Genomic DNA, 15,778 nt, shown 5'->3' with positions numbered 1-15,778 from the left:
AAGGACTGGGTGCTGACTCAGAGCACAATGGAGGATAATTCACTTGCTGTCTTTTTCTAGAGGGAAAGCCTGGAGGCTCTGAAGGCAGAGCGATGCCACACCCACTAAGGAGCCTCTGGCTGCCTCCCTTTGGGCCAGTCTCCTGCTCTACCAGTCCTGAAGCCAACCAGATGCATCTGTGGGAAGGCTTCACAGAGGAATCCCCCCACACACACACCCTTCACACCCCTGCCTACCCTTCTGTTCCTTTCTGCCAAGCCTGCAGCAACTCTTGTCTGTCCGGCTGACAGCACAGTGGCCCCAAACAATAGAAAATCCCAGTGTCAGAAGATCTGCCTGTCCATTCCCTCTTGTGAAGCCCTCTGTCCTCCTGATGACCCAGGTTGGGGAGATAATTACGATATTCATTCCAGAGACATTCCCCAAAGTGCATGGGAGTAACATAAAATAATGGGCCATACCGTGCAGAGAACTGATTATGTCAAACCCAAAATTGAGTATAAGATTTTCCAATGAACCACAAAATAAATAACCACCAGGAATCAAAGTCTATAGTAAGAAAATGTAACTGACTCAGCCTTCAGACGTCTTTGGTGCGGGTGACTCCCAGCAAAGGACAGAGGTGTCACTGGCATGCGAAAACTGACCGTCATTTCTCCCCACCCCATCCCCCCATCCCCACCCCCCCAGCCTTTGACATTACGGGGACTCAGGAAATATGAGTCAGATATAAAAAAGTTGGCTTTTCATTAGCAGTCGGCTTGATCATTTTAGTAGGCAGGACATGTGTGTCCTAGTGGGGGACAATGTGACCCATGACTGCAAACAGGCTTCTGTGTTCGGGACCAGACTTAGTCCTGGAAGAGAAAGGGGGTTCAGGCACTGGGCGTCCAGCATAGCGAAGCATAAAAGGCTCACTTAACATTTTCAGCCCAAGAGTCAGGTTTGAAGGCCAGCCCCAGGTCAGTGCATTTGGACCTGTGTGCAGGGACCACCGTCCATGAGACCCTCTCCTCACTTGGTCTCCACGCTATTTCTCATCTTTATTTACTTATTTACATGCGTATTTTCACGTAGAACTCACACCTTCTGAGAGGACAGGTTCCACAACTAAGTCAAAATTCTACATAAACATTTATCTCCATCTTTCCGAGCACGGGGTTCTGAGATGTTCATGTGTTAAGTCAAACTAAGGACATTGCTATTAGGGAAACTAAAAGAAACAGAGCTGCCACAAGATCCACCTTGCGTTGTGGCCTGATCTGAAGCTGGGATTGTGGACCCCAGATGGTAACAAGAAATAGTTTAGGAAAAGTATAGCTCGCGTTTGTGTTTAAAAGACTCCAATTATTCAAAATAAGTTCACTCTAAACCCAGAATTCACGGGGGGCCCCGGGAGACAGATTTAACAAACGGTGACCTGTGCCGAGCCCTGTTGGCAAAGGTAAGCGTCCCGTGTGCCCGAGCGGCGCTGTGCTCCGCCCAACACGGTAAACCGCGGGCCGCCATGGCACATGCAAGCCCTGCGTGTGATAAACTTTATTCCCTGGGTCACAGATGGGGTCCTACCTCCTCTCACCTCCCCCAGGGACTTGCCATTAAACCAAACATGTCTCGCTTCACCCATTGTGTCCCTCCAGCGACCTCTGCATCTGGCTTCATTCCTAAGCCCCCACCCACTCCCGACACAGTCTCCCTCTTTCCTTTGTTCCCAGAACCCCTGTAGAGATTTTCCTCTTCCTTGTTGGCCTCTCCATTTCCTAGTTAGGCTCATAATCCTCCGTCGGACCCTTCCGTGGCAGAGCTTCTCACGCCTTGGTCTTGGGTCTTCTTGTTCCTTCCTCCCCCCTTCAGATGGCGTGTTTCAGCGTCTCAACCCTTCCTTGGGCCATGATGGCAGCTTAATGGGTGTTTGTTTCCTACAACCATCTGCCCTCATAGTGAACACACCCTGGGTGGCTAAAAACTACAGAAATTTATTGTCTCACAGTTCAGGGGGCCGGGAATCCAATTCAAGGTGTGGGCAGAGGCAGTTCCTTCTGGAGGCTTTGAGGGAGAGCCTGTTCTGTGCCTGTCACGGCTGGTGGTTGTCCCTGGGCCTTGGCACTCATTGGCTCTGTCTGCATCCCTCCATGCTCTGCCTCCATCTGCACGTGGCCTCTTCCCCGTGTCTCCAAATCTCCCTCCTCTTGTAAGGACGCCAGTTCTTGGACTCAACTCGCCTCCGACCTCCGCAATCCAGTATGACGTCATCTTAACCTGGTGACACCTGCAAGGACCCTATTTCCAGAGAAGATCACCTTCACAGGTCCCAGGGGTTAGGGCTTGAATGTTATTGTGGAGCACACAGTTCAACCCACAACAGTCATGCCCAACATACTTTTCTTTTTTTTTTTTTTTTCAGTGAAAATAGAATATAAGAAAGCATCAGAATTTACTGAAGGTAGTAAGGTTGTTATTTCATAAAACAATCGTACACAGATATTTATGTGTGTGCTGGTTAATGAAGTAAAGCGTATTTCTTATTTCAAAAGTATTTTGAAACTTAAACTATACAAAGCTGCCTCCGTGGCCTTCGTTCACACTGCATCCCCCTTGGTCTCTGAAGGGGAAGGAGCGGGCTCTCTGTCCTCCAGCCACACGTCCTCCGTTGGTCCATATAGTTACCTACCCACGCCCTGCCACAGGGCCTTTGCATCTGCTGGTGCATTTCTTCCTTCCCTTCTGTCTGGATTACGTCTTTCCTTCTTCAAAACTGAGGGTAAATTGTTCTCCCAGAGAACTGCCACGGCCAGCCTGGGCCCACTGTTCAACTCACTCCTCTGTTTTTCCTAAAGAGCCATGATCACAGCCTTCACGGAACTGCTGTGTGCACATATGTGTGTGTTGATCTAATGTGATTATTTGTTTAATGCCCATCTCCGTTACCGTGCTAATAGCCCCCCAAGGTCTGTGCACTTTGTTCTCCATGTTACATTAATATTCCCTATTAGCTCTGAGCCTGACCTCTGGTGAATATTCAGTAAGTAATGAATCAGTGAGTAATGTTCCCTGAATGAATCACTGTAAATGACCATTGTAACCATGAGGGGGATGCTGTGATGAGGCCTAGTCTGAGCTTTTAAAGGAAGCACCTAGCCTGGCTGGAGTGCTCACTAGGACACATGAGGACATCATCTCTCTCATTCTCAAAAACTCCTGGGGGATGAACATCATACATCATTACCCCAGTACTGCAGGTGAGGAGACTGAGGGTCAGAGCAGCCAGGTGACTTGCCTGGGCTGTCTGTGGTGGACATGGGTTTTCTGCTTCTTCGGTGAAGATTCATGAACCCAGGCGTTGAGATAAGGCCCCAGAGACCAGGTTCATGTATTTTAGCTCAGGGTTACAGGCCTGGGTGTGGGATCCTATATCTACTTGGGCTGTGGGAAGCTTGCCTCCTTGGGGCTCCCTTGGGCCCATTTTGCAGGTGCTCTCTGACTTGTGGGTGGGCACGGTGGGCGGGGTGCGATGGGAAGTGCCAGGTGACTCCGGCTCCCTGCCGCTCTAGCTTTCTGGAGTCAGGCACAGCGGTTCTCCACCTGGAATCTCTGCTTCCTCAGTGGAAAGAGGGCCACGGCAGCTTCTCTCTGCTCACCTGGTAGTCTTGTTGCCAGAGTCAGATGAGACCAGTGCCCTTTGAGAGATGTGACACAGCGCTGTGCTGTGCTGTGCTGTGCTGTGCCATCAGGGAGGCCCGGACTTGCCGTGGGGCAGAGCATGGGCCTTGCGGTCTGAAGACTTGGGTTCTCTTTCTCCTCTCCTTGCCTGTGACTTGGCCGAGTTCTTTGGCTTCTCCCTCTAGGACTGCTTCTGTTCCCTCAAGTGTAAGTTGTTGGAGAGGACTTAGCTCTGCTCTGGAAGGCTGCCACCAGCCCTGGAGCCTGTGGCTGGGTGATGAGCGTGCGCCCCCGCACTTTCCAGTCGTGCTGCTCTCTCCTCTCCGGGAAGAAGGTCTGAACGGTCCGGGAATCCCTCCCGAGGTCTGGTGGCAGCTGTAACCATATTGGCAGATTATGCTGAAACGTGTATAGACTCATCAAAGCTGCCTTCTTATTAAAACTGAGGAAAAGATCAGTCTCGCTGCCGGAGGGTCAGTCTTGCCCGTCACCTTCTGGCTCCTTGCTCCCCTTGTTACGTTTGTTCTGGCCCCGAGCACCTTTGTCTTATTTGAGTATGAAAACAGCATTTTAGCCCCTTGCTACAGCAGGCCTGACACTGGTGAGGGATGTGCTCTTGGATCTGTGCTGATACCCCCGTCCTCAAATACTGTGAAGGCAGTCATTCTACACGTGCAGGACGGGGCAGTGTAAATGGAAATGCGAATCAGACATCCATGAGCATCTCACCCTCTGTCGGCACCGGAAGGAGAGGGGACATCTGGGGGGAGGCAGGAGTGGTGGAGGTGTCAACCCCAGCTCCGGAGAAATGGCAAATCACGGTAGGTCACCAGACATCGGGTCGCTCCGGAATGACCTAAACCGCCTAGCATTTTAGCCATTCTTCTTTTCTGAGAGATTATTCCAGGATGAGAAGGAATCGCTTGGCTGTTGGATTTAAGTATTTAAAGCTTGCGTTCCTTGGTCAGTGGCAGGCCAACTGCTGTGACCAGCTCGCACCACTTCCATGGGGGGCTCTGGCCAGCTCAGTGTGCTGAGATCTGAACACGTGCTGGCAGGCTCTGGGGGGTCCTGCCTGTGCTATGGAGCTCTCTGGCTCCCCAGATGCCCACTCCCCTGAGAGGCGACTCATGCACCAGCACAGCGAGCGCCGGCACACGTGTGAACGTGACTTTGCGCTCCACGGTGCTTCTCCCCAGTGGATGCCAGGAAGCTGCCGGCTGTATCCCCTCCCGGTCTGGGCTGCAGCGGCTGCGGGGGCCGCTCTGTCATTTGTGCAGGAGCCACATGGGAATTGGGAAACTGGGTCTACAAGCCCAGAGAGGATGCACAACTCAACAGGGGCTTCGGTCATGTGGACATGGGCGATGTCTCCTCTCACCCACGGGCTTGATCCAGTAGCTTTGCTGACAGTGGACAGGCCTCTCCTCCCCGTGGCACTGGTGGTGGGTGCATTCCCTGCCAAGATCCCCCTTCTCTCACTCACCAAATTGACCCACATCAGCACTCACCTGGTTTTCGGGCTGTGCTGGAAGGTAACTCGTTTACCCAGAGGACAAGCTTGTCCTCACGGGAAGGGGCTGACTCCCAGGTCAGTTTCTCTGTCTGTACACGGGGCCGTGGGTCCATGCAGGTGCAGCGGCCCCAGGGTGACCTGTGACGGGGCTGCCAGGCCAGTTTCCCTGGTGGAGAGCATGAGCAGTCTGCAGCCCTGTCCTGCCGAAAGTGACAGATGGGTGCCTAGGGCCCTGGAGACGTTTATAAGGTGGCAGCCGGCTATGGTTGCTGGTTTACCAGGAGGCTTCTTGCCTTGAGAGCCACAACCAGGTCATCTGTAAACACAGCTTCCCTTTCCACATTAGCTGACGTGAGGACGAGCAGAGCAGCCTGATGACCCCGCTGCTAAACTGTACTCCTGTACGATAATTGTGCAAATGATTATTTTTAATATAATCAGCTTTTTCCTTAGGCAATAAAGGAAAAAGTTAAATTGTTCACAAACTAATAAACATTTATCCTCTGAAGCATCAAATTCTGTTTACTCATGAAACACGCCCCTCCTCTGCTGACCGGTGGGAGGAAAATTAACATTTACTTTCCCTGATAAACAAAAACAGGGGAATGTTTGTTGGCATGTTTTGGTGTAGAGCCCTTCCTTACACTGAAAATGCTAAAGAAGGAGGGGAGATATTTGAAGGAGACCTCCCCCCTCTGATGTCCACTCCAGGGCTTAATTTTAACGTGTGAAAGCTGCTTTTGTGAGCAGGGTTGGAGGACGTCATTTGGTGTCTGCAGTGCTGGATGCTAAGAGCACGCTCTGAAAACAAGCTCCCCCTCAGGCCAGGGAGCCAGGTCCTCCTTCTCTTGCCATTAGAGATTGAAGAAGGAAAATGCTGTCCTTACTCTCCACCACCTTGCCCATGTTCCCATGGGATGTGTGGAGTGGGGGGACTGTTACATAATCTGCCATGATGGGTAAGTGAGACTCCCTTGGCTGGATTCTTCCTCCTTCAGTTCTCTTTGGTGGCAAGAGAAGCATTGATACTCTCTTTGTTTGTCTCCGTGCTGGGAGACTTTCACTGCACTTAAAAATAATCAAAGAGTGACTCAGCATTTCTCCTGTCCTTGGTTCTCAGGTATGGAGATATGAGGAGGCAGATTGGCTTCGAAATCAGAGACATGTGGTACAACCTTGGTGAGTAGCTGGGATTTCCGGGGAATCGGGGTGACTCTCTTGAAACTGTCATGGGTGATGACAGTGGCCCTGGCTCTCACTGCCGGGGTGTCTTGAAAATCTGAATCGCTTCCCTTCCTCATAGAGCAATTGCTACCTTTGCAATAGTTGTCTTCTGTAAATAAGAGGTAGGAAGAAAATCTGATCGGTAGGGCAAATAGAAAAATCAGTACAGTGCCCCCTTACGTCAGGTGAACACAGCTCTGCCTTGAAATTTCTTTGCTTCCCGGCATCACTAACATTCCCCCAGCTTCTTGGGCATCAAACGAGGTAGTTCATCCCACTGTTACATGGCCCACTGCTTATTGTATTCAATTTAACACATTCTACCCTCGAAGGTTTTTGGTTTTTTGGTTTTTTTGTTTTTTTCCTACTCAAAACTGGACCCTGTATATAGGTACACTGCCACCAGGTGGTGGTAGTAGAACATGCTTGTACACTGAAAACATGTGAGGGGCTTCCTGTGTTCAAGATGAGAAATTAACCAAAGTATTCATCGCTACAAACTTCCCTCTTACTACTGCTTTTGCTGCATCTCAAGTGTTTTGGTATATTTTGTTTTCTTTTTCATTTGTCTCAAGGTATTTTCTGATTTCCTATCTGATGTCTTTGATCCATTGGTTATTTAGGAGTAGGCTTTTTAATTTCCTCTATTTGTGGATTTTCCAGTTTTCCTATTTCTGATTTCTGATTTCATTCCATTGTAGTTGGAAAAGGTACTTGGTAAGATTTCATTCTCCTTAAATTTGTTAATTGTTTTATGACCTAAGATATGACATATCCTATTCCCCTACCCCCCTCCCCTCTGAAGCCCTCAGTTTCATGGAATGGGATAGGCTGGTGATGGGTAGTAAGGAGGGCACGTATTGCATGGTGCACTGGGTGTTATACGCAACTAATGAATCATGGAACTTTACATCAAAAACCAGGGATGTACTGTATGGTGACAAACATAATATAATAAAAAATATTATTATAAAAAAATGAAAAAAAAAAAAGATGTGACATATCCTGAGGAACATTCCATGTGCCCTTGAGAAAAATGTTCTGTTGCTGCTGAGAGGAATGTTCTGTGTGTCTGTTGGGTCCATTTGGGTCCATTTGTTGCCTTGATTAGTAAATATAAACAACCTAACTTTACATCTCCAGGAACTAGAAAAAGCACAAAGCCTGAAGTCAGCAGAGGGAAGAAAATAATAAAAATTAGAGCAGAAATAAATGAAATCGAGAATAAAAAAAAATAGAAAAACTCAACACCACTAGAGTTGATTTTTTGAAAAGAGGAGCAAAATTGACCAACCTTTAGCTAGATTAACTACGAAGAGAGGAGACTTAAATAAATAAAATCAGAAGTGAAAGCAGAACCATTACAACTGATACCACTGAAATAAAAAGGATCAAAAGAGACTACTATGAAAAATTATATGTCAACCAACCTAGAAGAAATGGACAAATTCCTAGAAACATGCAGCCTACCAAGACTGAAATTATAAGGATATAGAAAATCTGAACAAATGATAAGTAATCAGCAATTGAAAACTTCCCAACAAAGAAAAGCCCAGGACCAGATAGCTTCAGTGATGAGTTCTACCTAACATTTAAAGAAGAATTAATGCCAATCTTTCCCAGACTCTTCCAAAACACGGAAGAGAAGGGAGCACTTTCAAACTCATTTTATGAGGCAAGCTTTATCCTGATACTGAAACCACATAAAGACACTACAAGAAAAGAAAACTATAGGACACTGTCTCTGATGAACATAGATGTAAAAATCCTCAAATACTAGCGAACTAAATTCAACAGCACATCAATAGGATCATACCCCATGATCAAGTGGGATTTATCCCTGGGATGCAAGGATGGTTCAACATACACAAGTTAACAAAAGTGTTAGTGCATTACCAGATTGAAGTATAAAAGCCATGATTATTTCAGTAGATATAGAAAAAACATTTGATGAAATTTCATACCCTTTCATGTTGGAAACTCAACAAACTAGGTAGAGAAGTAACGTACCTTAACATAATAAAGGCCACATATGACAAACCTACAGCTAAGATACTCAGGGGTGGAGAACTGAAAGCTTTTCCTGTAAGTTCTGGAACACAAGGAGGCCCACCCTCACCTCTCCTATTTAGCATCGTACCGGAAGTCCCAGCCATAGCAATTAGGCAAGAAAAAGCAATAAAAGCCACCTGGATCACAAAGGAAGACGTTAAATTATCTGTTTGCAGAAGGCGTGATCTTTTATATAGAAAACTCAAAAGACTTCATCAAAAATGTTATTAGAACTAACAGATTAAGAAAACTTAGAGGATACAAAATGAACATACAAAAACCAGTTGCATTTCTATACACTAACAACTATCTGAAAAGGAAATTAAGAAAATAATCCCATTTCCAATAGTGTCAAAATGAATAAAATACTTAAAAGTAAACTTAAAACAAGGAGGTGAAAGACCTGAACAGTGAAAGGTACAAAAAGTCGATGACAGAAATGAAGGAAGAAACAAATAAATGTAAAGACATCTCATCTTTGTGGATTGGAAGGCTTGATAGTGTTAACATGTCCGTATTACCCAAAGCAGTCTGTAGGTTCAGTGCTATCTCCATCAAAATTCCAGTGGCATTTTTCACAGACATTGAAAAAATGATTCCAAAATTCATAGGGAACCACAAAAGACCCTAAGTTGCCAAAGCAATCCTGACAAAGAACAAGAGTGGAGGCATCATACATCCCGACTTCAAAATATATTACAAAGCTGCAGGAATCAAAACACGACAGTACTGGCACAAAGACGACATAGAGACCAATGGAACAGGATAGAGAGCCCAGAAATAAACCTGCACATATACAGTCAACTGATCTCAGGCAAGAGAGCCAAGAATATACAGTGGGGAAAGGATCACCACTTTAATAAATGGTGTTGTGAAAACTGGATATCTACTTGCAAAGGAATGAAACTGGACCCTTGTCTGACATCATATCCTAAAACCAACCCATAATGGACTAAAGACTTAAATATAAGACGCCCCCCCACCACCACCGCTTCTTGGTATTGGTCTTGGCAATGATTTCTTGGAAACGATAGCAAAAGCACAGGCAACAAAAGCAAAAATAGACAAGTAGGACTGTATCAAACTAAAAAGCTCCTGCCCAGTAAAGGAAACAATCAACAAAATGAAAGACACCCCGTGGAATGGGAGAAAACATTTGCAAACCATGTATCTGCTAAGGGGTTAATTTCCAAAACTTATAAGGAAATCCTACAACGCGATAGCAAAAAAACAACCAATAAAAAATGGGCAAAGGACTTGCATTGACATTTCTCCATGGAAGAGATACAAATGGCCTTTAGGTTTATGAAAAGATGTGCAACATGACTGACCATCAGGGAAGTGCAAACCAAAACCACAGTGAGATGTCCCCTCACACCTGTTAGGATGGTTATTATGAAAAAAGTAAAAGATAACAAGTATCAGCCAGGGTGTACAGTAGTTTGAACACTTGCACGGGGTTGGTGGGAATGTGGTAAACAGCATGGAGGTTTCTCAAAAAGTTAAAAATAGAACTACCATATGACCGAGCCATCTCCCTTCTGGCTATACGTCCAAATGAATTGAACTCAGGATCTTGACGAGGTATTTGTACGCTCATGTTCATGACACCATTATTCACAATAGCCAAGAAATGGAAACAAACTAAGTGCCCATTGATGGATGAATGGATAAAGAACATGTGGTATATGTACATTCAATGGAATATTATTCAGCTTTTTTTTTTTTTAGTAAAAAGGAAATCTTGCCAAATGCATAAACATTCCACTTATATGAGGTTTCTAGAGTCATACTCATAGAAGCCGAGAGTAGAATGATGGTTGCCGGGGGCAGGGAGGAAGGAATGGGGAGGTATTGGTCAAAGGGTACAAACTTTCAGTTATGCAAGATGAATAAGTTCTGGAAATCTGCTGTAGAGCATGATACCCAAAGTTAACAATACCGTGTCCTACATTTAAAAATTTGTTAAGAGGATAGATCTCATCTTAAGTGTTCTTAAGACGTTAAACAATAAAAAGAAAAAATATAATTAATAAAAAAAACTTTTTTAAAGATTGTTTTATTTATTCATTTGAGAGAGAGAGTGAGCAAGAACATGAGCAAAGGGGAGGGTTAGAGGGAGAGGGAGAAGCAAACTCCCCTCTGAGCAGGGAACCCAACTTGGGGCTCGATCCCAGGACTATGGGATCATGACCTGAGCTGAAGGCAGACGCTTAACCGGCTGAGCCACCCAGGCACTCCAATAAAATGTTACTAATTAAAATAGCATGGAATTCTCTATTAGAACGTTAGTCACTACGCCACGCCATTCTGATAGGTAAGCCCCTTAAAGGGGTAAAGAACTGATAATTGGGCGTCCTGTCACCATCTTGAATGGGTCCTTGATGAACCCGCCTCTCTCCTAGTGGAGATGAAACCCTTCCTGGCCACTGCTCTCCACTGTCTGCTCGCTTTGCGCAGAGGCGTTCCGGCGCCTTTCTTCAGCCTCCTGGAGGGTCCGGTGCAAGACTTCAGTGGCATTTCCCGTCTGAGCCTCTGGGGGCCCTGTTTGTTTTGCTTCGATTGGCTCACGAAGCCTGTAGTGGCTACAGGGGGCCTCCCCTCCCCTTCTCCCCAGTGACCCTGTTCTCCTTTCCAAGGAGGCAGGTGTCTGTCCACTTCTCCCTCTAGTTACCCACAGCACCCCGGTTAAGTTTGTTCCCCCAAGACTGGAACATCTTAATTGCACCCCACCTTGCTAGGTGAATAGATTCCTGCTGTCTGTGTCGTGGCTAGAGACCTTGGCTAGAAAGATGCCCTGATGTATCTATAGTCCTTGGGAAGAATGAAATAGGGTGATGAAAACAGAACATGGTTTTCCCTGAAGGTGGGGGACTGGTCCCGAGGACCCTCCGAGCAGACGGGTGGGGGTTTGGGGACCTCGCCTGCGGTCTGGCTTTGTGGTCAGCAAGTTCACAGTGGTCTGTTTTCAGCCGAGCCAGATTTCCTCATAGTGGGGTTGATGGCTCATCCTTCTTGAGTTCCCGGATGTCAGCAAACATGTGTAAAGGAAGGCCCTACCACACCTCTAGAGAAAGTTAGAATTTCCAAATATCCTTTGTCCATCTGTTTATATGAAGGATGGAGCCTTTTTCAAATGGGTGTTACATGAAAAATAAATGCAGAAGGCCTTGGGGAAAATACTATAAGATGTTCTATAGGTAATACTAATAACATAGAAATTAAGAAGTTAGGATTTAATGCGAGGCACCAGCTGGGTTCTCAGGAGTCAAAATCCAGCGCAGAAGCTCCCAGGGGTGATGACGAGCCGGTTGGAATGGCCCCGTCTGCTCACGCTCTCCACCGACGGGGAGCCTGCACCCGGCATGCTGTTTGGGTCTCAGGCGCTTGAGGTCCTCTTAAGGAAACTCTTTGCTGGGTCATTGAGAGGGACCTTCCCGCAGCAGCTTAAATGCCCAGTATTTGAGTTATGACCCCAGGCTGTCAAAGGGCTTCCTGCGTCTCCAGCACTGAGCATTCAGGGTGCTGCCCTGTCCTTGGTCTTCCTGCCGCCCGCCGGGGGACAGAGGAGGAGTCCTGGCTCCGAGTGAAGAGACTTGAATCCTACTGGAGTTTTCTTCCTACCTTGCCTCTGCCTGGCTGTGTGGCCTCCCCCACGACCCAGTCTTTCTGGGCTTCCATCAGCTTTCCAGGCTGTAAGATAGAGAGGTTGGACTGAAGTTTTCAAGAGCCTTCCAATCCTGACGCTCCGTAATTCTTTATATATGCATGATGATCTCAGTAATGAAATGCCAAGGCTTCTAGAATAGGGAGGAGGGCCATTCATGATTCATTTTAATTGATCATGCTCTGACAGATGCATTTGTCATTTGCCCTGGGAGGCCAGGCACTGCAGAACTCTTGCCAGGAAGGGACCAAATACAACCCCATTAGAGAGCACAGCACAAGGAGAGACTGACGTTCAGAGAGCGGCATGGAGGGACTTGCTCTCTGCTGGCCGTGGGGGAATCCGGGGCTTTCCTAGCTTCCAGCATCCACCCGGCAGGTGCTGTGAGCTCCACCTGCCACCCCTCTGCACGAGAGTTCCCAGGCCTCTCTCACACGCTAGCCTCCCCAAGAGAGTGGCAACACCTTCTTCTAAGTTGTTCAGTTTCATTCTCAAGCGCACACTGTGAGTTCGTGTGTTTCCCCCCAAAGGAGTTTTAGGTATGATTTCAGATGACAGTGCTTCATTCTGAAATGGCTTGATACTTTGTACATCACTTAGGATAACTGGAGGCATCCCCCCCGGCAGATAGTCAGACTGATGATTAACATACGAAAATGCTGTTTTCTTGGGCGCCTGGGTGGCTCAGTTGGTTGAGCGTCTCCCTTCAGCTCAGGTCATGATCTCGGGGTCCTGGGATCGAGTCCCATGTCGGACTCCCCGCTCAGCGGGGAGCCTGCTTCTCCCTCTGCCCCTCCCCCTGCTCCTGTGCACACGCTTGCTCTCTCTCTCACAAAAATAAATAAATAATCTTTTTTAAAAAATAGGAAAAAAATAAATAAAATGCTTTTTTCTTGCTTGATAAATAGTTGTTGCCCCAACTCAGCCCCCCTCCCCGGCCCCTTAGTGCTCCGCCAGGACCCTCCCCTCCTCTATGAGGGTCATTGAAGGGTCACTGCCTGGTATGGAAGGAGGCTCCAGAACTCAGCTCAAGCCATGACTGGACTGACTGATGGACACGCCTGCCTTTTTGGCATTTCTTTCTTTCTATAAAAATTATGTTCCTGGTCACCTCTTTAGTCCCTGGGACTGACCACCATTTGCAACTGGCCCCATCCCCATGATTGTGGTGAAGGAAGGTACGAAGGGCCCCAGGTAACGTGAGCTGCTTTGTGATGCCGCTTCCAGGCCCTGGGGAAGGCTCGACCTTCTGAGGATGCACCCTTAGGTGTAAATCAGCTCTTTAAAGCTGTTTTGGAGCGGTTCCCTCGACAGATTGTTGTGCTCCCAATACGCTGAGTCAAGCGGGAGGTCTTTGATTTGTAAGGTAATGGACGCAGTCAGAAGAGCAGACGTCCCATTGCATCCTGGCAGTTGCTGATTTGAATACGGTGATGAATGCGTAAGAATTGTGTTTTACAGCGTTTCAGCCAGGAATGTGGACTCCGTCCTGAGAGGCGGCCAAGAGGTCAAATGTAAACCATGACCTTGGTCAATGAAGGGTAGGAGTCTGGTAACAGCAAGAAATAACCACCAGCCAACATGATTGGGTTCCTTGCTTGTAACATAATTACATTATTTTTTGAAAATTAAAAACGTATGATAAAAGTATCGGCCGCCCAAGGGATCTGCCTGAGCAGCCCCTCAGAACAGCGAAGAACGGCTGCATAGGGTCACCTCAGGCTGCCTGGCTCTTTCCTACTGCAAATCTCAGGTGTGGGAGCCTGCCCCAAGTGTCACTGCCAAGGCCCCCACTCTAGAAGTTCATGACAGCACATCTCAGTTCCCCAAAATGTACACGGCCTATTTTCTACACAGCTTTCTTTTGTGTGTGTGAATGGGCTCAGGTTTGGAAACATACTGGCAGGTTGATCCAGCCAGCACTGCCAACAAAATAAAAATGGAAGTCAGGCATATTTATCATCTTACAATTAGTCACCGATCACTCGATCAGGCCGTGAGCCTGTCAAAAGGTCACAAATAACAGAAGCACAACCAACGAATCGCTGGAGTAGTGAGTAGTAAAGTTTATTTTGTGCGTACGCCGAGAAGACAGTTTGCAGGCCTGGAGCTCTCACACCAGTACATGGAAGGAGGCTCAGAGGTATATCGTTACCAAGCAGCTTCTGTCGTGAGAGAGCAGTGACTGTTTATCGGTTACAATATTAGTGATTGGTTATAATTTTAGAATTCTCTTAAATGAGAGGGAATTGGCTGGTGATTATCTCCTATCAGCCTTTGGAAAACGTCTTTGTTTTTGTTTTGTTTTTTTGCTTAAGATTTCCAGAGGCAGAAGCAAGGTTAGCCTTGCAAAATAAGCTAAATGAATCTTTGCCTGTAGAACTACATTGGTTTTTGTCTGCTCAGAGAATTTTCAATGCTGGACTCCATTTGTTTCTGATTTTAACGAGCCAAATTCTCCACGAGACTATTTCTTCCCTGAGTCTTTCCAGTCATATGTGGGGTACATTGGGATGAGTGTCTCGGATCTCCCCTCCAAGCAGAGCTTCAGAGCAAGGATCTGGGGTCTGTTCTGCTCAATTTAATGCAAGTGCAAACACGGTGTTGCCCCGTGGGATGGCAGCATGTTTTTCCCCTCCCAAACCTGTCACATTTTGAGTCTGAAAGGAGAAATCAAAAGCACACTCTCTCCAAAAAAAGGAGGGGGAGGGGGGGAATGTGCTTCTTTCCCGAGCTCTTCAGTTATTTATCAAAGCGCGCTCGGTGAAGCAACCGCCAGAGCACCTGCTCTCACCTTGGCGGCCGCCTCGGCTTCCATTTTGCTTATTACACACGGCCGGGCAGTGGGCACGGCGCCCACAGTCCCGCCAGAGCCAGCGTGCGCCCGGCCGGGTTTGGTCTGGGATAGTTTTCCCAGTGGTCCCTCCATGGATGATTTGGGGACGGGACAAATTATGTGCTTTCATTAAAAGCCACACGTAAGAAGACCTCAGGTCAACTGGATGATGGACATTTTTGCTTGGTCTACCTGTGTGTACATGGAGATTTTCCTGGGCTAACACTGGTTTTAATGTCCCGGATTTTTGGACCCTCGTGATTACAGAGATCATCCACACACCCAGGGAGAGGCTACTGATTGGTGAGAACTTGCCTCCCCTGAGAAAGCATGACCCACTGTCTGGAGGGGACGGGATGGCTCCGTGTTCTGTAACTAGAAGAAAGACTCAGGGTGGGTTTTAAAGAATTTGGGAGTTGTAACTAGGAGATTGGCAAGGTGACCGAAGGTAAAGTATTCTTATTGTGATCTGATAATTACCTTGTTCTTCCTTTGTCTCAAAAGGGGGAAAAATGCATCTTCTTTTTCTTGAAGTCTACACTGCAAGAGTCACCTTGATCCTCATTGATTCCAAACCTGAGTTCATCATTAAATTTGAGCAAGATATGCTCCAGGGGAAATCCATAATGCAAATGCCAAAAAAAAAAGGAAAAAAGAAAAAAGGAAAAACAAGAAAGCAAAGACGATTTCTGGAGAACACCCAGGCCTTGCTCCTTTGGGGTCCATTTGTTTGTGGAGGTTAAATCCCCAGGGATATCACTATAGGTAGAGCTCAGCGCTGGCCCCTGGCCAGGTTCCTGTGCTAATGGGAAGGTCAATAATC

General features: G+C 47.0%; 1 protein-coding gene across 1 annotated transcript in view; it reads left to right on the top strand.

Annotated features, from left to right (window-relative positions):
- Positions 1 to 15,778, top strand: part of DOCK1 (dedicator of cytokinesis 1) — a 495,125-nt gene that overhangs the window by 402,707 nt on the left and 76,640 nt on the right. The window contains 1 exon segment of the mRNA XM_040623969.1: positions 6,297 to 6,355. Coding sequence (XP_040479903.1) covers positions 6,297 to 6,355 — 59 coding nt within the window.

Source organism: Ursus maritimus, unplaced genomic scaffold (genome assembly GCF_017311325.1).
Source record: "Ursus maritimus isolate PB19 unplaced genomic scaffold, ASM1731132v1 scaffold_7, whole genome shotgun sequence".
In the NCBI taxonomy this organism is placed as follows: Eukaryota; Metazoa; Chordata; class Mammalia; order Carnivora; family Ursidae; genus Ursus; species Ursus maritimus.
Note: the sequence above shows the minus strand (reverse complement) of the source record. Positions and strands in the feature narration are given on the sequence as shown.